The 22,413-nt window shown below is 48.5% G+C and overlaps 2 protein-coding genes across 5 annotated transcripts in view; one reads left to right on the top strand and one right to left on the bottom strand.

Annotated features, from left to right (window-relative positions):
- The window catches only part of IFT43 (intraflagellar transport 43), an 86,404-nt gene extending 76,843 nt beyond the window's left edge, over window positions 1–9,561 (bottom strand). The window contains exons 1-2 of one of the 3 annotated variants that reach the window (XM_027120094.1): window positions 9,467–9,561; window positions 6,669–6,761 (exon numbers count right to left, since the gene is read on the bottom strand). In XM_027120094.1, coding sequence (XP_026975895.1) covers window positions 6,669–6,761; window positions 9,467–9,520 — 147 coding nt within the window. In that variant the 5' untranslated portion in view covers window positions 9,521–9,561. Of the gene's footprint in view, window positions 1–6,668; window positions 6,762–9,278; window positions 9,396–9,466 lie in introns of those variants that run through there. The other 2 variants (XM_027120093.1, XM_027120095.1) reach the window with 2 other exon arrangements.
- Window positions 6,732–22,413, top strand: part of TGFB3 (transforming growth factor beta 3) — a 28,125-nt gene continuing 12,443 nt past the window's right edge. The window contains exons 1-2 of one of the 2 annotated variants that reach the window (XM_027120090.1): window positions 6,732–6,834; window positions 14,021–15,240. In XM_027120090.1, coding sequence (XP_026975891.1) covers window positions 14,754–15,240 — 487 coding nt within the window. In that variant the 5' untranslated portion in view covers window positions 6,732–6,834; window positions 14,021–14,753. Of the gene's footprint in view, window positions 6,835–13,720; window positions 15,241–22,413 lie in introns of those variants that run through there. The other variant, XM_027120091.1, reaches the window with a different exon arrangement.

Below are 22,413 nucleotides of genomic sequence, written 5' to 3'. Positions count from 1 at the left end.
TTCCCCGCATCCCTCTCCTACGACGTTATCAGAAGCATCATTCAATTCAGCCCATTGGAGAGGGACTACGAAAAAGGCTGAAAAATGTGACTAATCTAGGAAAGTTATTTTTGTGAGAAAGAAGAAAAATGTCACCAAAAAGGGTCAGCAGATAACCCTAGCTGGGCTGAAAATAACTGCCCGTTGGCAGACCAGTCAGGAACAGGCAGAGGGCAAGAGACGTAATGCAACGTGCCAGGGAAGCTCCAGCTGAGTAGAGCTGCTGGGGGATGAGGAAACTGGCCTAATTTGGGAACATGAGCCCAGCAGCATTTCTCAGATTCCTGCAAGAGAATCTGGCTGAGTGTCAGTTCTGCGTCCTAGGAGGAGCACCAAAGAGATGGGGGGCGGAGGAGGAAGAGAAAGAGAACAGCTGTGTCTCAAACACTTTTCCAGACAAGTGGACGAATAAGGATAATCAAGTGAGAACTTACTCCCTCACCAAAAGGATTCCAAGAGGAAAACCCAAAAGTCTCTCAGCTCCCGCCAAAAGCCTTTCTCTACTGGGAGGTCTGTGCATCTAACTACCCAGCAGGTAGGAAAAGTTAGGTGGTGTTTAAGAGTCTGTCTGGAGTCTCAGGGAGTACAGCCAGACGTCAGCTGAATGACTGTGGACAAGTCACTCGACTCCCTGAAATCTCAGTGTCGTCACAGCTAAAATGAGACAATAAGTACAGTAACTACTTTAAGAGTTACCACGGGGCTTAAATAGGCTAGTGTGTATAATTGACAGAGAGGTAGGAACTGTCCCAATGTCAGCTATAATTATTATTATTACAAGGACAATCTGCAAAATGGAAGTTAAGCTACAAACTACTTTAGACCCAAGTGAGAAATGCTCATCCAAAAGACAGGCCAGGGAATTCCCTGGTGGTCCAGTGGTTAGGACTCTGCTCTCTCACTGCCGAGGACCTGGGTTCAATCCCTGGTCAGGGAACTAAAATCCCACAAGCCACGTGCGGCAGCCCCAAAAATAAAAACAAAAAACAGGCCAGTCCTGAGAGGTTTTGCCCTGAGATTCCTTTTTCCCAACTTCAGCGTATGGTAGTGTAACTTGATGGTAGAAAGCGTCCAGGTCTTTTCTTGAGGTTGTGTAGGAGAAGCATCATTTGAATGATAGAAGGTGAAAGTTCAGGCATAGAAATCCAGTTTAATTCTCAGAGCTGCTCTGCCCAGAAAAAGTTATTCACTGCAGATGTGAAGATGCTCATCACGGCACCAAAGTCTCCATAATTGTAATGCCAACCTGAACTGCTAACTGAACTATGCATCTAGGGATCCAAGCCTGATTTGTAACAGGTGGTAAAAAAAAAACAAACACAAAAAAGCAGAGGGATGCAGTCATAAACTTTCTTAGTAGTTACCGTTTCTTGAGAGGTGCCTGTGTGCTGGCACCTTTATGTGCATTACCTAATTTGACCTTCACAACAACCTGAAAGAAGCAGGCATGACGCTAATCAACTCTGAGCTAGTGAAACTACAGGAAGAGTTCATCTTTCTGGTTAATCAGTATGATTAGGCAGGTAAATTCTTTGAAATTATTTGAAAATTTACAGATTGACCAAGCAATAAAGAGACCTTTCCTCTTCTTTCAGAGAGGGAGGAAGAGTCTAATTACCTGCGCTGAGCCACAGGTATCCTCCAGGCAGAAAGCCCCGAGGGGTTACTGAGAAAACAGGAAGAAGGAAAAGATGGAGGCAAGATTTGACACAGGCAACTGCATCAGATGTCTTGGAACTTGAGGGCATACAAATTTTCACTGAACTCTACACAACCCCAAATTAGAAAATGGGAGAGGAATGTGGATTTTTTATTTTTATTTTTTTTGCTACTAAAAATAATTCTTTCCTTTTATACCCAAGCCTATAAGAAAAAAAACAACAAAAAACAAACTCTGTATAAATTCTATTTTTTTAAAAAATTGATATGTCAGTCGCAAACTGCCTACTCAACAGTCATTCCTCTTCTCCTTAACCCCAAAACCCCAATGTGATGGGTGTGGCAACGTGCCCAGCTGAGAAAGCCCTTGAAATTTAGGTGGCTTTAAGACCCAGTTCTGACCAATGACATGTAACTAGAAGTCTACTTGGTGAGGTCTCTGGCTATCATTTTCCTGATAAGAAGGGACATACTTCGTTGGCATGAACCCTGAAGTCTTCCACTCTTCCCCATCTCCTCACCTAAAATACAGATTGGATCCCTGGGGAACAGCCAGCCATCATGTCAGCAACCATGAGAACAAGTTACAAGTTCCAGATGGCAGAGCAAGTGTCTAGACGGGGTGAGGGTAACGCAGGACCTTCTCCAGTGACCGCACCCACCCTGCCCTCCACTGGACTTCTTGCTGTGAGAAAAATCACTCCTGCCTGCTCCAAACCCTGGGGCTGAGTTTCTGATGCATATAGCCAAATTCAATGCCGATAAGGATACCTGAAAATCAATCCATCCTAAAAGAGCAGGAGTTTTAACTTGAATGGAAACAGGAGCCAGGTAGATCAGATGTGAGTAAATCTGACCAGGTGTATTCAAGTAAGAAATGGTGAGCTGGACAGGGCAGGCCAAGCGTACGCAAGCACCGTTCTCAGCTGCAGCCAACTGCTGCCATGTGGGATGCCAGCCCAGCATTCCTGCTGTGCCAGAACTTCTGGTTTCAAAGAGGGGCCCCAAATCTGGACTTTCACGTAAATTTTCCTAATTTAGAAATAATAACAACCAAGTTTTAAAAAATGTTTAATTTTGTACAGGTCAAAGAAGACACAGTTGTAGCAAAATTCAGCCTGAAGGCCACCAGTTTTTAACCGTAGCAGGGTTAAGGCACAATAACAGAACACCCGAGCTCTGGAGAGACAATAATGGTGAGCAGTTATATACTGAGCACTTATGGGTCAGACTGGGTTAAGGGCTTTCTTTATACCTGTTACCTTGTTTTTTCTTTCTGGCCACCCTATCAAGTACGTAATACTAACCCTGTTTTATCAATGAGGAAACTGAGGCTTGAAGAGGTTAAGTAACTTGCTGAGCCATAGAGCTAACATGTGGCAGGGCCAGGATTTCAGCCCAGGGCTGTCTAACCGCAAGGCCTGTGCCCTTATCCACCCTTCAGGAGGAATGCCCGCTGCATCTGGAAGCACAAAACCTGCTTCAGATCACTACTAGTCAGCCTGTGGAGAAATGAGTAGCAACCCTTGGAGAGACTTCCAAATCGCTTCTAAAAGAGACTCAGGCTCACATCCTCCTTCTGTGCGGCCCTTTAATAACAAGAGCAAAGCTCCATCCAAATATTCTCTTGTTCACTACTTACTGAATGAATGAACATTTGTACATTGTACATGTAGCGCCTTTCCGTTTACTAAAGTGCTCTTAAATAGTATCTCACTTAATCTTCACATCAGCTTGGTAGTATTGTTACGACTGTTTGACAGATAATGAAATGGAGGATTAGAGAGATTAGTGGAGTTGTTCAAGACCCAGGCAATTAGCAGAGCCCACGCTCAAGCCCAGGTTTTCAGATGCCAAGCCCGCCTTCCCGCTATTCCAGCACACCTGGAAGTTGCTCCGCTTCCTCCACGGAGCTCCCCATCCCGCCAGCTCGCTTTAAAATCATCATTTGCTTGAACTAATTCCTATATAACTCTAAAGTAACTCCAATATGTCTGACAGCCCCCAGGTACCATATTTACGTTTTCATGAATAGCTTCATCCTAGAATATAGTCAGTGAAAGGACAAAAATAAATATATCAAGTAATACATTCAGAACTGGAATGTAAATGGGCACACACACATAAGGCTTAGAATCTAATCTTAGAAAGAAACAGCCAAAAAGGCCCACACAGCACAATGTGCATCTGGCCCCAGGGGAGGCTGCACGCTGCTTTAAACCTCAATTCAGGGAGAGAAGGAATCCTGGAATTCTGACTGGCATTTTGGTGTCAGAGGCACCAGCTGGGTGAAGAACAGAATGACTTTTCTTTTTTCTTTCTTTTTTTGAAAAAATAAATTTATTTATTTTTGGCTGCATTGAGTCTTCGCTGCTGCATGCGGGCTTTCTCTAGTTGCGAGAGCGGGGGCTATTCTTTGCTGCGGTACGTGGGCTTCTCATTGCGGTGGCCTCTCTTGTTGCGGAGCACGGGCTCTAGGCACGTGGGCTCAGTAGTTGTGGCTCGCGGACTCTAGAGCGCAGGCTCAGTAGTTGTGGCGCACGGGCTTAGTTGCTCCGTGGCATGTGGGATCTTCCCGGAGGGCTCGAACCTGTGTCCCCTGCACTGGCAGGTGGATTCTTAACCACTGTGCCACCAGGGTAGTCCCCAGAATGACTTTCCATCATCTTCCAGAAAAAATACTAAGGACCAGATGGGGCCAAAAAAAAAAGGTACATGCCTCTGCAGAAATAAGTAGGTATTCTAGAAAGGCTGAAACCCTGACAGGTTCATCACAGTCTGCGACTTTGGAGTTAGGTGCTCACAGTACTGACTCTCCCTTGAGCCGAGGGGAAGGGGACAGGTAGGTGAACCAGGCCTACTGACCCCAGCTTGGTAGCTGATTTGGTGTGGGTGCCACAGAGGCTTCAAGGCCATCAGGACATCCCGGCCCATCTCAGACTCACTCACCTCACCACCAAGGTGGCTATAACCTCCTTCACAATTGGGTAGGCTTGTAATTAGCCTCTGTGACTGCCAGTGATCACGAGAAAATAAGTTCCATTACGGCAGGGGATTTGGCTCTTGTTCACTGAAATATGCCAACCCCCTAAAATGGTGCCTGACACACAGTAAGCTTCAGTAAATACTTGTTAAATAAATGAATTAATGATCTGGTGTTGGGACGGATCCTCCAAAGGCCAAGAGTAGACTTCCACTGATCCAGTCATTGGCTTGCCCATCCATGCAGTTCAAGCTCCTTGAGATCCAGGGTTGGGTCTAGTATATCGTCTTTCACTATCTCACTCCATTATACCCCCTTAACTGTGTCTCCAGTGTGCCACAGTCTGCCACCCCTGACCCTGTGACGCTCTTATTTAGCTTCTAAGAGCCCCTCATCACACACTATGTACTTCACCCCCTCACCCTTTGCAGTGTCAATGGCATGCCTGCTCTGTGCCAGGCACTGCGATAAACAAAGGCGGACAAAGGTGAAACACAACCGTCGCCTTCCAAAAGCTCACATCTTCTGAGGGAGCCAGGCACATAAATAATTAGAATACAATGTAATAAGCTCTACAATGGAGGTGCTATGGTCAAAGTCACAAACTGACAACCCTCAGCCCTAATCTAGCCCATATGGTGATTTAACTTTTATAATTAGTCGCTAACCTCTAAAACCGTGCTGCTTTCACATAAAATTTTAGACTGCCATCTCTTGGAAAAATCAGAAGAGCTGGCAGTACTGGACCTATATTCCCCACAGCATCAGCTGGCTGTGGCTAGATAGTGATTACCCTTTGGAGGGTACATGTGGCCTCTGGTTTTTCCACAATCCCCCCCCAGTCTCTCCCTACCATCTTCAGGCAATGAGGCCAAGGTTCAGTCACCAGCTTTTCTGTGTTGGCATGGCTGTTATCTGAGAGGAGGAATGATTCTCTGTACCCATATTTCTAAAATCAGTGAGAAAATGAAAGATAAACTAAAGGTCCATGTGGAACACTTAAAGACATGGTAGATATCTTATTTCTGATGAAAGTGAAGGATATTCCTACCTATGCGATATGTAAGTCAAATGTGTCTGTATCTTGTCCCCAGCATGCTGTACTCGGGCACCTGCATGGCCCATAAGGCCTCCCAGCAGAGATGCCCTCATCTGTTATAAATCTACTGTAGGCCAATGAGCTGGGCAACTGAGAAGCCAGGTTGCCTGTTGCCCAGAAACTCACTGTCTAGTGGGCCAGGCACATAGAAAGAAAATTAGTGCATAATGTGAGATGTTCTATAACAGGTACTATGGGAACTGAGAAGTAGCAGCCCTAAGTCGGCCTGCAGAAGTTAGGAAGAGCTGACAGCGAGGATTACCCTGAAGCCAGCTCTTGAAAAGGGCAGAGTTTTTTCAAATGGGCAGAGGAGGGTGAAAAGAAGTTCTGAGTAAACCGCTGAAAATAGTGCCCTGGCATTAAACGCAATGCTCATCAAGATTACCCACCCTCTGCAAAGAGGCTGGATAAATTCCCACGATTCCAGGCCACTTGGAAAAGTTTCCAGGAAAGTAAGGCCAGTACGGATCCCCTTCCTGCCTGAAAACTGTAGAAAGCGCAGGTCACCACCAAGAGCAAATGTCCAGTTGTGTAATCCAACTTTACGTCACCAGCATGCCTCCCTGGCGTTTATCTGGCAGGAATAAAAACCCGGATTTTGGCTGGATTCTGAAACCTCCCAGTCCCTTGCTTCAGTTAACGTACAAAACTTCTTCACTGGGAATATAAAGCAATGCACAGAAACTACTCTGGCATCAAAAGAAAAAAGTTCCTCTTTCACTTCTTGCTAACAGGACAAATGCCGAGGAAGGGAATTCCCAAATCAAGATAGGAGGAAGGCTGACATTAAAGAGAAGAAGGAGAAAAAAATATGAAATACCAAATCCTTGCTCACTGAGTAATCGCTGACTCTTAGAGTGCATTTCTTCAGAATTTTTTAACACTCACCTCTGCAGTCAGAGTCGAAGAGGAATTCTTGCCAGTGAGATGATTCTCGGCTTGAGCTGACTCCTGTTGAGCTCGGCGCCCCATCTTGGCTCCCTGTAAGGAGAGATGAGGGGCATTGCTGACCCAAACGTCTTTGAGCCACTATGAGGAAGACAATCCTGCCAAGGTAAGCAAGGACTGGATTTATGATGACATGGTGGAGGATGGGATTTGAGCAACTTGAGTATATACTTAGAAAAGGCTCCAAACCCTTAAAACAAAGTGCCCATGGTCAGTTCTATACAGTAGAGCAGGAAATTCATGTACTGATCACAGTGTTTTCTTTTAATGGCCATAGACCTTTTCTACCCAAAGAAATGCAGCTAGAAATTCCTCTAGAGGGGGCAGGGACCTCATGCCATAGCCCAGGAAGAGTGTGGTCAAGGCTCCCATGTTCCTATGCGGGATTTTATGAAGGCCTAATTTCAAAGCTGTAGCTTGGCACGAAAATAGTTATCCAAAAGGCATTTGGGGGGGAAAGAAATTCCATGGTAACTGAAACCAGAGAAATACAGATAGCATTTGCTTTGACGTGTACACTACTTGGATTTGCACTTACAGTCATTAAAGGAAAGATGTTACAAGAATCTTGAGACATTAGCTTTGGACATCAGACCACTTCAAATTCTGAGTCATCAAATGAACCATCTGCACGTGTTTCCCAAAGCCCTGCTGGGGTGGAGGCTCTGTGTCTCAAATACCTCCCAGCACGTACACAAAACATTCTTTAGGCAGACTAGTGGGTGGTGAAATGTTTACATTTTTCTCAAAAAACAAAAAAAAAGCCAGCATTAATGTAAGCACTTTTCGATCTCATCTGATGTAGCTTCATTTGATTTCACAGTAACAGTGACTGGGATTCAGGCCATTTTACAAATAAGGAAACTGAGACCCAGGAAAGCAATTAAGTGGCAGATAAATCTAAGAGCTAAATCTTCTTCTACCTTCAAATCCTGAGTTCCTTCCACTATGCCCTGCTGGAATTTCTTTTAAGATGTTCTAAGACCTGACTGCATCAATAAACTGAGAGCGGTTACATGATACCTACATAAAAACCCTTACGTAGTATTTACATGTCAAATTCTAATCAATCATTTAGGTTTCAGGGATGACAGAAACAATCTTTCTGACAATAAGCAGCTCGTTTTCTTCCCAAGACAGACAACTGCACTCCTTCACCTATGGCTGCCCTTTTCCATTGATCATAACGTTGGGTTTCTGAATACGGCATACTACATGCAGTGAGTTGTGCTCAAACAAAAATTCAAGGATCTTGTCTTTAAATGCTGTTTGTAGACGGTTTCTCTAATAATTGTCAAGTATTTTAAGGTTTTAAACTTTTTGAAGACCCTGTATAAATCCACAGGAATGACTGGCAGAAAACCTACTTTACTACCTGGTTTTATATGTTTTAAATCTATAGTCTGTTTATTGTTCATCTTCTGCCACTGAAATGTAAGCCCCATGAGGGCAGGGACTTAGTTTTTTTCACTGGTATATCCCGAGCAACTAGGACAACCAATGCCTGACAGACAGAAGGGGCTCAATAAATATTTGCTGAAAGAATGAATTTATAACTACATTCACATCCCCTGGTACTAAAAAAGCTCACATATCAGAAAGGCTTGGTGACATAATATTCTCCTTGGTCAGTCAAGCAACCTGCTTCTTCGTAGAACAATTTGCTCCCAATGCTCATATCTCCTCTCCAATTACTTAGAGGATCTCCGATGTTACTAGGGCACTTCAAAACATGTAGAGATTCCACAGCAGAAACTAAGACCTGCCCTGTGGGCCAATCTTTTAGTGACTGTCATCTTTGATAATTTTAAAGGTAAAAAGGCTTGATGAGGCTGTGTTGGAGTTAAAACACACACACACACACACACACACTGAACTTGGGTCTTGAATCTAGCTCAGCTTATTTATATATGTTTGGGTAAATCACAGCCTCAGAAGCAACAGTCGCTAACCTCTTCTAATAACTTAGCACATGCCAGCCACTGTGTTAAATGCTCTCCACGCACGCCTCATTTCATCTTCACTGCAACCCCTTTAAGTAGACATTAACATCTCCATTCTAGACATAAGGAAATCGAGGTTCCTGGAGGTTGACTTTTTTTAACCCATGCAACAGCTTTATACGCCCTCTGACCTCTGGGTCCCCCGAGCACCTAGCCACTCCCCTGCGTTATAAATCTTTATTTCCTTAACTATAAAACTGAGGTAACGCCCACCTCCCCATGAGGATTAGTGGCAAGAAAAGACCTCCCTGTCTAACGCCTTCCTTCCTTCCATGCATAAAACAGTACGATTTTTACATCAACTTCTGCTATGAGATGTCCCAAGGGAAAAGCACTAGGATGAGTGCAAGCGTGACTCTGGCCAGGGCCCCTCCAGTCACCCTCAGATCTGTCCATTCTAGGGGAGTTGGCACTTGGAGCTCCAGAAAGCGGAGAGAAGCTGGGAAATTTCCCACCGGTCCCAGAGGCCGGCGGGGGCAGGATCTGTTTTCCACTCTTTGAGGATTTTAAAGAAAGCAAACCCTAGGCCAGCAGCCGAGGAGCTCACCGCTGCCTCAGGGGCGGGGCGAGGGAGGCCGCCTCCTCCCCGACCTCACCCCCGCAAGGCTCAGAGCCGGCCCGCTCAGGCCGCCACGGACAGGCCGGGCCGAGGGGACTCAGGGAAGCCGGGGCCGGCGGGGTCGCTCCTCCCCACCCGCTAATTCCTGGCCCCAAGCCCCCCGAGTCGGTCCTCACGGAGGTGGCCGAGCCGCGACGCCGCTCCTCGCCTAGGTCCAGCACGTCCTCCATCTCTGCGGCCGCCTGACGTCACTTCCTGGAAACCCAGCGGCCCAGTCGCGTCCCTGACGACGGCTCCGCCCTTCCATCCCAATACTTAAAGGGTCCGCCGCATCGTTCCTGGAGTCTACGTGCCAACCTCCAATTTAAACCAAACCTATCCTAAACCTGCCTTTTTTGACATCTGGAAAAAATCTCCAGATATTAAATCCTGATAAGGGTGCTCCTGTGGGACAGTGAACAGTTTTAGTCTTTAGAAACTGCCTACATCTGTAGCTCTGTTCAAACACATAAGTTGTCAAGTGCAAACACTGCTAGTAATAGTAGTAATTTTCCTGATGCCTTCCATTTGTAAAGCTCTTTGCAATGTACAGAGGACCTTCACAGTTATTAGCTCATGGGAAGGGCATAACAACCTTGTGTGGGAAGCAAGATAAGTTGTATTGTCTCCAATGGACAGATGAAAGAACAGGCACACAGAGGGTCAGGTGCCAATAGATGATTTACAATGAAAAGTGCAATATACATAATCTCTGCCTTCAAGAATACAGAGCCGCTGAAGCAACACATCAAAAACCTGTGTACTGGGCTTCTCTGGTGGCGCAGTTGTTGGGAGTCCGCCTGCCGATGCAGGGGACGCGGGTTCATGCCCCGGTCCGGGAAGATCCCACATGCCGTGGAGCGGCTGGGCCTGTGAGCCATGGCCGCTGGGCCTGGGCGTCCGGAGCCTGTGCTCTGCGGCGGGAGAGCCCGCAGCACCGAAAAAAAAAAAAAAAAACAAAACAAACCTGTGTACTAATAACTTTCAAAAGTACAAATAATCCCTCCAAGACCCCATGAAGTGAGCAGGAGCAGTATCTCTATTCAACAACTGAAGACACTCAGGTGCAGAGCAATGCCTTGAGGAAAGTCACCTGAGTGTTAAGCAGCAGAGCCAGGTGCTTTCTAACACCAGATCTTACTAAAGAATTTTTCTCTGGTGCATGTTACTGGGTGCCAGCCAGTCTCCTGGGCCAGCAGAGGAAGACGGCCCCCAAATTCCCAGTCTAATGGGACAAGCGAGTTGAGTCTTCATTGACTCTCCATGTACAGATCCCCACGTCAATGCCACTGACCAGTCCCTAGTACTGAGGACCCGCAGCCGGGCCCCCAGAAGATGGGCTCATGACCCTGAAAGTGAACAATGTCCCCAACACCATGCCTGGGGTAAGGCTTAGATGGCTACCTCTTAAAAGCGAGGACTTGGAAGTGGGATTAAAGACTCTAAAACAGGAATGCAGGATTTCTTAAATGCCTAGTAAATTATTCAGTTCAACCATTTATCAATACATGTTTACTGGGTAGGGCTATGCGTTAGCATGCCTGTGACAACAACAGTACTGCCTGGATGTCAGAAGAGTTGAAGCCTCATCCTAGCTCTGCTGCTAACTACCTGTGTAGCCAGGCAGAGCCCTCTCTGGACCTCAGCTTCCTCCCTTGTAGTGGCTCTTAGAGATTACCCCTAAAATCTTTCACTCACGAACTCTGATTCTCAGTGAGAAAAATACCCTGTTAGATTTTAACCTGAAGAAACATTCACTGCCAAAAACCCAGGATGGATGAAATATAAGCTCCAGTGAAGCCCTTGTTCCCTTCTTCCTTGGCACCAGATGAGGAAGAAGGGTTTAATCTTTGGATTATTCCATTTCTTGTGATCTCTGTTGAACAATAATCAATATCGAGGCAGCAAAGAATAAAGAGCTTTATTGGGGGGGGGGGGTCTTAAGAATTGCAATTCAGGAGACACAGATTCTGGTAAAGTCAAAAGAGTGTTCCAGGGAAGAGAAAGGGTCAGGGGCTTACAAAGGCAAAAGCCACAAGGCTGTACTCTGACACGAGAAAGGAAATATTTGTCATTAAGGAATCATGAGTTATTTTAGAGTAAGGGTCTGATCAGTAGATAGGCTGTCACGAGGTATTATAAGGTAGGAGTCTGATAACTATCTTGAGTTTCTGGCAGATCTTCTGAATGCCTTCATTAGGACAATAAGTGGTCAAAAGGTCAGATTTTATCCAGGCTGAGACTCACATACTTCACACTTCCTCAAAGGCCTCTGGTTCCATTTTAGAGAGCTCTTAGCAATACCGACTCCATTTCTATTTTCCTTCCACTGCTCATAGCCACACCACCACCACTTTAGAGCTAATTTCCAAGACTCCGCTCCCACTTCTTCCCCAAATTCCTGAAAGCAAAGGGTGCACGTTCTGGGCAGAAAGAAGCCCTGGAGTAGGGCTTTCCAAACCTTGCTGGGCACCTGAATCGCCAGATCTTACTGAAGTATTTTTCTCTGGTGCATGTTACTGCCCCGTCCCTGTAGACTCTGATTTGGTACAGGTGGGGTGCAGAAGGACATCACTTTAATAATTTTCCCTCTCATTTTACAAGTATTTACTTGAAGGTCTCAGTAGGGCCTTCTCTGATTTTAAATTGCAGCGTCCCCCCAGCCTAGGCACTCTGTCTCCTCTTTCCCTGCTTCATTCTCCACCGTGGCACTCACCTTTGATCATACTACATTATTTACATATTTAGCTCATTTATTGCATTTTCCACGGCCCTACTGCCACTTCTAGATGTGAAGTCCATAAGAGAATGGTTTTGTTTGCTTTGTTCACTGTTGCATCTACAGAGCCTAGAACAGTGCCTGGCATATAAGTAGACGTCAAAAATATTTCTCAAATGATAGCTGAATTCCAGAGTCAGTAGAGCACAGTAGTTAAATGCATAGACTCTGGCAATAGATTTCCTGGGTCCAAATCTCAGTGTTGACACCCACTGACTCTATGACCTAAAAGTAATTCAAAAGCAAGTTACCTTAAGCTTTCTACACTTAGGATTCCTCATGTTTTATGCAAATAAATATAGTGTCTTCCAAACCAGACAGCCCTTGTTAAATATCACCTCCACCACTCACAAGCAGTGTAGCCTCTTAAATGGGTCTATGCCTCACTGTCCTCAACTTAAACTGATCAACCAGGGCCCTGGGGATGCAGAGAATCTGCCTATGAGCCAGGGGCAGGAACCAGACCTCGCAGGAAGGGTCTGGAAGGCTAGGGCGAGGTGGGCTGGGGTGGCAGGGAGCAGCGCTGAGTCCCAGGAAAGTGATCAATTCAGAGACAATCCTGGGGACGGGCTCGGGCATGGTGGCTTGCCCTCCCTAAGCTTTTGATGGGAAAAGACCTAGAAGCTTAGGCTGAGAAAAGGAACGAAAGCGGAGAGAAAACCTCCCCTCACCCATCTGGGAAATGGGCTCGGGCCAACTGCTGACTCTGCGCTGGCTGGCGCAGCTCCCCGCGGAACTCTCGGCGGGGAGGAAGGCCGCGAACATCTGGAGGACATTTCTGTGAGAGGGGCTGCAGAGCGGGACCGGGAAGGGAGAAGTGCACTTGTACGCACGTCGGGCCGAGAGGGAAGCTGTTCCCCAGGGCACTCGGTCTTGTTTTCCTCGTCCTCTTTCGCGGCCCCTTCTCCCCAGGCCCCCAGCCTCACCCCCGACCCCCACCCCCGGCCCTCCCGGCCTTCCCGGCTCCGACCCGCGGAACCTCCTTCACTGGCGGCCTCGCCTCGCCAGAGGGCACCCTTGATCTGCCGGAAAACGCCACCATTTTTCAATGCCCCTGGAGCATCTCCAAGCTTCCGCGAGCCACCCGACTCCAATCTTGTCAATGAAGAATCGGGGCCAGGATCGCCGCGGGGCCGAACCCAGTTCCAACCCCGCGCCCAGGCCGGGCGTCAGCCCCACCGAGGGTGGGCACGGCCGCCCCTGCCCAGGCCCTGCGCGCTCGCCGGCCCCTGCCCAGTGTCCCGCCAGGCCCGGGGGGCGGCCTGGACGGGGGGCCTGGGAGGGAGCAGAGACGCGCCGAGGAGAGGACGGACTGACAGCTGGCGAGAGGGCGAAGGAGTTGGGGTAGAAGGAGGGAGGGGATTCATCGGAGTAACTTTCCAGAAAAACAGTCAACGTGTAGCAGGAGTGACTCCAAGAGGGTAAAAAAAGTTCAGTTACCACGTCGATCGAGAGGACTCGCGAAGTATTTTTCAAATGGGCTCGGCTTTTCCTGTGCCTGTTTAAAACATTAAAATCGTGCCGCAAAAGAGGCTGCGTGCGCTGGTCCCTCCCCCCACCCCTCCCCCCACCTCACCCCCACCTCCCCTCGCCCCCTTCCCCCCCACCCCGCCCCGGGCCAGAAACGTCATGGGAGGGAGGTATAAAATTTCAGCGGAGAGAAATAGAGAAAGCAGTGTGTGTGCATGTGAGTGTGTGAGAGAGAGGGAGAGGAGCTTGAGGGAGAGGGAGAGGGAGAGAGAGGGAAGCTGGAGGGAGAGAAAGGGAGGGAACCAGAAAGCCAAGTCCAAGGGAATGAGCAAGAGAGGCGAGAGATAGGGGAAGAAGCATGAGAAAGAAGGAATAACAGCTTTCCGGAGGAGGCGTGCAGTGAACTGGCTTCTATTTTCTTTTTCTTTTGTATCTTTTAAAGAGAAGCAGGGAACAGAAGCAATGGCCGAGGCAGAAGACAAGCCGAGGTGCTGGTGACCTGGGCGACCAAGTGGATTACTGGGGCTGCTCTCCAGGGGCTGTCCCCCCTGCCTTCCAATTGCACATAAGCCCACATCCCAGCCAATGAAGATGAGAGGCAGCGTGAACAGAGTCATTTAGAAAGCCCCCGGGGAAGTGTAAACAAAAGAGAAAGCATGAATGGTGTGCCCGAGAGACAAGTGTGTCCTGTGCTGTCCCCATCTTTAGCTGGGCCAGCAGCGGCCTAGCCCTGCCTCTCCCCACCTACTCACTGGTGATCTTTTTTTTTTTTTTTTAATTTTTTTTTCTTTTCTTTTCCATCCTCTTTTCTTATTCTCCTTCAGGGCAAGGCAAGGATTTTGATTTTGGGACCCAGCCATGGTCCTTCTGCTCCTTCTTTAAAATACCCACTTTCTCCCCATCGCCAAGCGGCCGTTTGGCAATATCAGATATCTGCTCTATTTATTTTTACCTAAGGAAAAACTCCAGCTCCCTTCCCACTCCCAGCTGCCTTGCCACCCCTCCCAGCCCTCTGCTTGCCCTCCACCTGGCCTGCTGGGAGTCAGAGCCCAGCAGAACCTGTTTAGACAAATGGAGAAGAAACCCAGAGCTTCAAGGCACACAGTCGGCGTCTTCGTGCTCAGGGTTGCCAGCGCTTCCTGGAAGTCCTGAAGCTCTCGCAGTGCAGTGAGTTCATGCACCTTCTTGCCAAGCCTCAGTCTTCGGGATCTAGGGAGGCCGCCTGGTTTTCCTCCCTCCTTCTGCACGTCTGCTGGGGTCTCCTCCTCACCAGGCCTTGCAGCCCCCGGGCCTCTCTCCCCTGCTCACGCATGAAGATGCACTTGCAAAGGGCTCTGGTGGTCCTGGCCCTGCTGAACTTTGCCACGGTCAGTCTCTCCATGTCCACTTGCACCACCTTGGACTTCGACCACATCAAGAGGAAGCGGGTGGAAGCCATTAGGGGACAGATCTTGAGCAAACTCAGGCTCACCAGTCCCCCCGATCCATCGGTGTTGGCCAACATCCCCACCCAGGTCCTGGACCTTTACAACAGCACCCGAGAGCTGCTGGAAGAGGTGCACGGGGAGAGGGGAGACGACTGCACTCAGGAAAACACCGAGTCGGAGTACTATGCCAAAGAAATCTATAAATTCGACATGATCCACGGGCTGGAGGAGCACAGTAAGTCCAAATTCCCGCTGGGGTGTCTGCTCTGGAGGGTCTGACCTGGAGTGGGGAGCTCCACAGAGGGGGGCCTAGCGGTAGCCACACAGCAGGGTGCCCCGGGCTCACCCGCACCGGCTGGGGAGGTGCGATGCGCAGCTGGGGCTGGGTAGGTGGGTGGGGAGGGAGACAGAGGCACTCTGGTGAGAGTCGAGTGCTGCCGGGAGGCCGGGGGCCCCGGAGCTGAGCAGCTTGCTGAACTCACATCACATGAATTTGGAGTGACATTGCGCTGTCCCGTTAGCACGCGTGCTGTGGCACGTGTGGTCAGATGGGTGCATGTAGGTGCCATAAAGGGGCAGGGCTGGCTCTCTCATGAGGGAGGCCGTGCGGTTCCATGAGCTGGAGACCTCGGTCTTCTCCCTGCTTTTCACACCTCATTGTGACACGTCTCAGTTCTGTTTTTCCAGTTCTGGGGAAGAAGAGTATACCTGCCCCAAGTTATTGTCTGTCCAGCTTTTTGAGGCCCAGGCAAGGGACAGCTTCTCGCTGCCTAGGCCCTTCAGTCCACACCATGCCTGTGACCCATGTGAGCTGTGTGCGTGAGGGAAGGGGATGCGCCTGTGTTCACGTGGCTGTGTGCTTTAAAGCGATGTGTAGTCTGGTTTCGTACGGTACACAGATTCATGGGTGCAAAATGGGCGTCTTCCGGGCCCGTGGACACGGGGAAAGCGGGGATGTGGCTCTGGATGTGTAGATGACGGCCGGCAGCCCTTTTGTGTCTGCGTGTCAGGGGAAGAGTGGGTGGGAGGTGTGGCTGTGGATACAGAGGGGACGTGTGTCTGGGAGTGTGTCTTCCCAGGAAGCTCCCGTCTGTGCCGAGAAGCTGGGAGGCTTCTGGGTGAGACGTCTGTGTGTGTTTGTACACGTGTGGAAGTCATGTGTATTTACTGAACGGGGATTTAAAAAACCTCAATACAACAGAGAGAGACTTGGCAGATGCTGGGAAACTGACAGCCCAGGAAGGAGGAATGTGAGCCACTCACAGGCCAGGGACTCTGGGAATAGCTCTGTTTGCTTTTCCTACCAGCAGGTGTCCTCGACGCCCAGGCTACCTCAGCCTTGGCTCACCTGAGAGGTGGGCAGTGCCCAGAGTGGGGGTGGGAGAATGGGATGGAACAGGCAAGGTGAGGGTGGTCAGCGGGGGTACTGCAGGGGCTGAGAGGAACCTGGCTAGAGAGAAGGAGGAGTGGGCAGCCGATGGATGGACCGGCTCTGGCAGAAGGTGCCAGAGGCCTTACCGGGAGCTGGCCCGTGCCAGGCCCAGGAGCCTGCGGTTGCTGGCGAGGGGCTCCCGCTCCGGCTTCCTGTGGCTGCCTTAGGAGGTAGCTCCCGTGTGGGGTGGTGGCCGGAGAGTGAAGCACAGCTAGTGTTCCCTGGCCAGGGTTCTCTAGGTGAGGCTGACTCAGGGTCCTCAGGGGCCTGTGGTTCCCAGAGGCATCAGCAGCTGAATGGCTGAACCCCCAACCCCCTGGGCACCCACAAAGGCAGGACATAGTGGCCAAACATCGGAGAAGGGTGGAAAGCTGACGCCTGCGGGAGAGGTGTGAGGAGAGTCCAGGGCAAGAGGAACAGACTCCGGGCCTTAAGGATCCGGGCCAGGAGGAGGAGTCCCGGGAAGAGGGATCTACGTCACCGGGGCCCACGCCGCCTGGAATCCCAAGCTGAGAACAAATGAGCCAGAGACATGTAAGGGCACCCAGGTGCCAGTGGACATGTGTGCAGAGACTCAGAGTACAATTAGTGGACAGCCCTGGGGACAGCCGGGACAGGGCTGCACAGATGCTGGGCAGCCCCGGGCTGCAGCACCAGGACCTTCCTTGAAACTGCAGTAGGTGAGGGTGGCCCTGGGGCCACAGAGCCATGATCAGGCCAGGAAGAAACCTGGCACGGTGGGCAGGATGCGACTTGAGATACCATGAAGGGTCCGGGGCCCTGTGGGACACGGGTGATGCCAGTGAGCCTTGCAGGTGCAAACAGGAAGCAGGCCCAGACTCTGCAGCTGTTGGAGGTGACACAGAGGCTGAGCAGACGCAGGCCTGGCCTGCCCTCGGGCTGGTCAGGTGTTGAGCCAGTCCCAGAGAGACAGATGCACGAGGCACACTAATTATAAAGAGGCAGTGGGCAGATGCAAACGTCTAACAGATGCTGAGAGGGAGCAGAGAGCCACCCTCCAAGGTCGGGGCGAGGGAAGCCTAGTGTCTAGAACTCCTGAGGGTGGGCCGGGGTCTATGGGTGGGGCACTGGTAGGATCTGAGTGCCAGAGCTCCTGCTGCCGAGGTGATGAGATCACATTCCCTTCCACATTTCATCACTCCCAGCCCCTTCCGGTACCCCGTGGACAGGCTCTCAGAGGGAAGTGACAGCAGGAGCTGGGGCAAGGAGACAAGGGTGCCTGGAGTGCGAAGTGCAAGAAGGACTAACTTCCAGTGGCGTAGGGGAAAGGGCATCAAGGTGAGAGCAAAGAGGATAAGACCGTTCTCTGGCTCTGCCCTGTCAGATGGGTACCCAGATTTCCCTACTTTCCAGATAAGGAGACTGCAACATGCATCAATTAAGTGATTTGCCCCAAAAGAACCAGGGCTGTAACCTAGACATTCTCCCTAGAGAATGCATGCTGTTAGACAATAATGCAAAACATAAAACATGCATCGTAAGTCCCACCTTTAACCTTTGGGCTCCAAGAGAACTTTGGTTTATGATATGAAGGAGTCACATGCTGGACCAAGCAGGTGGGCATAGGAGCTGTTATTGTATGTTAGTAACCCTGGTGGCAGATTGCTTAGGGATCCCTGGGTGTGCTCTTTCTTAGCTCTGCCTGTTTTTATGGCCTGGAGATTCATACTGCCACAAACGTTCTCCCAAATTCAACAAAAGTGTTTTCATTATCTGCTTAAGACTCTCAAGCAGGTTAAGCAACTACACCACGTGGAATTGAGCTAGTCACACCTCTGATCCTCAGTTTCCTCATCTGTAAAGTCAGAGATAATCTCTAAGCTCCCTTCCAGCTGAGACAGTTCTTTGTATACATCTGGGATGATTCAACAGGTCTCTGCTGGGGAGTGAAGGCAAGACTCATGTATATCCTATTCCTATATAATTCTCCAGGATTTTGCTATGGGAAGTGGGTAGAGGCTTTCTCTGACCCACGTGGTGGGGAAGCACACAGCTTTTTCAGTTCTTTTGTCATCCTTGTTATCAAGATATCACCAGTGTAGGTGCTGTTTTAACTTCTGGCTTGTAATTATCTGTGTCTGGCAGGAGACCCTTGTTTTCATCCGAGGTCTGACGCTAAGACAACCAGCGAACCCAGAGTTCATGAGCAAAGAGAAAACGATGTTTTAGCGTTTCTTTTCTGGATGCTACTTTTAGATCTTGTTCATTCTGAAAATTAAAAGAGGTTTCTTATTGAAAGAACTCATTTGATCTAAGTGCCAATGCTCTCTGCACGCTAGGTCAGTGTTTCTCCAAGTGTGGACTAGAGACTAGGTCAATGTGAAAAACATGAATTCCCAGTCCCTAGCCTACCCTTACAGAATCAGAATCTCTGGGGGTGTCGTCTTGAAGTATCTGTATTTTTAACAAGCTCCGTATTGAATTTTAAGTTCACTGACGCTTAAGACTCAGTGAACGAGGGCAAAACCTTTCCTTAGAAGGCCTGCAAACACAAGAGCCCACAGAACCCAGGCCCCTGATGCAAATGATCTAGAGGAAAGGCTGCAGCACAGGGACCATGACAAACTGCACAGGACACTTGGCTTCGGGGTCATGGAGAGAATAGGGTGTATGGGGAGACTGGTGGCGGGGGGACTTGGAACTGCCCATGTCCCATTAAAAGAGGGCACCCACCACTCAGCTCCTGCCAATTTTTGCATTGGGGAATGTGGGTCCACCATGACTAGATCTTAACTGCTTCCCAGAAGAGCAGAAAATCTTTCTGTGAAATTTTCCAACTTTTAACCTGGGCTTAAAATGTTTATGGGCTTCTAATTCAAAATTTTACAAAACAGTGCATTGGCCAAACAATATTTTAACGGGTTAACATTTAAAGGTTAACCTATTTAAAGGTTGAATCCTTAAAGCTGTGGTTTATCAGAACATCTGGATGCCATGGTACCCTTTGCAGAGCACTATAAACTGTGGTTCTCAATCCTGGCTACACATTAGAATCATCTGGAGATCTTAAAAAAAAAAAAAAAAAGCTCTGGACCCACCCATACTCCAGTGAGGTAATCAGAATCTCTGGGGATTAGGTCCAGGCATCATCTGTTTTTAAAGCTCTCCAGGTGATTCTAAGGAACAGCTAGGGTAGAGGAGCACTGCCACACTGATATACGTAGTCCCATCATTGGAACCAGAATTAATTTTACTAGCAGAAATGATGAGCACAAGCAGAAGTACATCTAGGAGCCCAGGTGTCTGAAAGCATTAAAAAATGCCCAGTCTAAACATGGTCAGCTGTTTCCAGATTTTTCCATGAATACCCTGCATGAATATTCTTTGCTTAGTTTTCTCTCCCTATAGTAAAAAGGAGAAAATAGCACCCATTAATATATATACTTTGTGTGCAATAGAAAAAGTTGGTCATAATTTAATTTGTAAAGGTGGACCTCCTAGGCCAGCTCTCAATAATACTAGTGTTCTGCAGAAGCATGGCTTAATCACAAAACTGGGAAGTGGTTTTTCTCTGAGGCATAAGTTGGCACTCTAGCCCCATTTCATGGAATCCTGCTACAGTTTGTTGGTGAAATCACCCCTCCACTAAATGATCTCTGAGGTCCCCTCCAACTTCCAGAGTCTTTGCTTCAGTAAATGAAGTCAGAAGACCTGGGTTCAAATCCCACCTCTGCCACCTACTGTGTGAGTGATCTCGGAAGAGTGATTTAACTTTCCTGATACTTACTTTTCTCATTTGTAAAATGATAAATTTTACTTATTCTCATTCTCCTCAAGGATTGTTAGAGGGTCAGATGAGTTAATAGAAGTTCTGTGAAATGTAAGATAGTGTTATTACATTTTGTTTATTTATTTATACTCTGGCTCATTCCACAAATTATTTAAAGCGTGGATTTAATTGTCAGGAAGATTATGTTTACATTTTATTTCCTCTCCTATACAGTTCTTTTAAAATCACTAATGATTGTGTCTGAGCTTTGCTTGCTAGTGTCAGTTTGCTTGTGTCAACTAATTCATGTGTGACCCTGGCCAAGACCCCTCTGGGCACGAATTTATCTGAAGTGGGTTGCACTAGATGACCCCTAATGTCCCTTCTGAGTCTGTTAGAAATCTGTAGATCCCAGGGATAAAATATGACCTTTCCCATCCCCTTGAAATCTCCTTGAAATTCCCACCAAGAGGAGTCTAGCTTGGGGAAGATATCTGATTGATGGGCTGGAAGAAACAAGGAGGAAGGGTGACGAGGGTGTCCTGAAGACCCTCTTGGCTCATCATCCTCCGTCCCCTGGCTCCCCACTGTCTTGCCCCCCAGTCTGACTCTCCTCACTGGCACGGGCCATTTTCTGTTCCCCTTTTCCTTTTTATAGCAACGCACACACTGTGCTGACGTATCTTTTATTCCCTCTTTCAACAGTTACTGGAGGTGCTAGTCTAACTGAAGCCATATTGATGACAGCTCCTCTGAGACCCAAGTATGTCAGTACTTGAGAAGGTTTCCCTTCCAAGGAGCTTACCCATGTCCAGAGGGTTACAGACTTGCAAACTCAAAAATTAAACGGCCATCATGATCCCTCTTTCTGGTTTTATCCGAAATGGTTTAAGGAATAGTTGGCAGTATTCGTTCTTTCAAAGCCAGTTATTAATCAGGGCTTCATTAGCTAGCATTCACACATTTGTTTTCCCAACATCTGTTCCATTAATTTTCTAAGAACCAGTGTCAGACCCACCAGATGGCAACTTCCAGAAACACTCACTCATCCTTTCCTACAGCTCAGTAGCGCATGTGCCTGTGTCCAGGCCTCTGATCTCCCGCCCTGTCCATGACTTCCTAAACGCCCCCTGGGGTGATTATGGGCTTGTTCCAGCCATGTTCATTATGTGTGGAATCTGGGTCTCTGGGCTTGAGTTTCAAGTTCTGGCTATTGTTACCATTTGTGTAGAAAGTTTTTCTCTGGGTGTTAATGCTGCTCAGACCTTGAGGTTGTAAAGAAATGACAGGATCTTCCTGTCTCCTTTATCTGGCTCTGAGGGGGTGGGAAAGAGCATGTGCGGCCTTCTGTCTTGTGCATGGAGGTTCAGAGGCCAGCAGGGTGACAGAGGCTGGCATAGCGTGTGCTATCAGGGAAAGTAACCCTTAGAGAGACAGGAGCCAATGGTGATAGACCGGCTTAGTCTGAAGAAACATCTGGGGGGTCTGCCAGGCTCCAGATGTGTGGGCTCCTTGTCACACCAGTGCTGTCTCATTAGATCCAGAGTGTCACTTGCTATGACTGCCTACTGTTAATAATATAAAATCCAGCCCCTCGGTCTGACGTTTCAGCCTCCCCACAGGTGGACCCCAATCTACTGTCTTGACCTTGTCTCACGGGCTCCAGCCTGGCTGCTTCAGGTCCCTCTTACTCACGTGCGTTTGCTCCCCTCCCTGCCTGTGCTTCCAGCAGTCCTTTCATGTAAAATTCTTTCCTCTGCATCCTTAGACCCTTTCCTCCTGCAGGACCCAGATCAAATAATCACCCAGATTAAATAATCACCACTTCCACGAAGTGCTCTCAACCCTCTCCCTCCTCTGACCTGTTTGCAGCAACTCCTAGGCTTCTCCAAAGGCCCTTAGCACTTTCCCTCTGGTCCTGTTGTTTGGTCCATGTACTAACAGCCTCCCCTGGATATTAATCTCCCTGAAGGCAGGGGCCCTGTCTTTTCCTTTTTGCTTCCCAGTGTTAGCCTGTGCTCGGCACATAGCATTTGTTCACTGCATGTCTGATGAATGAATGAATGCCTGAATGAACAAACGCATGAATGAATCAACTAGCTAACAATGATTAAACTGCTAGAGGAAATTGCTGATATCACTGGAGAATCTGTATTTTCTAAAAGAGTAGGAAAGCAGGTTGGAGAGCCTGCCAGAGTGGGGATGGCGAGGTGAGGGGTTGGAGGGGCCAGTTGTTAGTGCCATGT

The sequence above is a fragment of the Aethalodelphis obliquidens genome, unplaced genomic scaffold (assembly GCF_003676395.1).
Source record: "Aethalodelphis obliquidens isolate GAN/ISIS:26980383/991018 unplaced genomic scaffold, ASM367639v1 scaffold21, whole genome shotgun sequence".
NCBI classification, from domain to species: Eukaryota; Metazoa; Chordata; class Mammalia; order Artiodactyla; family Delphinidae; genus Aethalodelphis; species Aethalodelphis obliquidens.
This window is presented reverse-complemented; position numbering and strand designations above follow the sequence as displayed.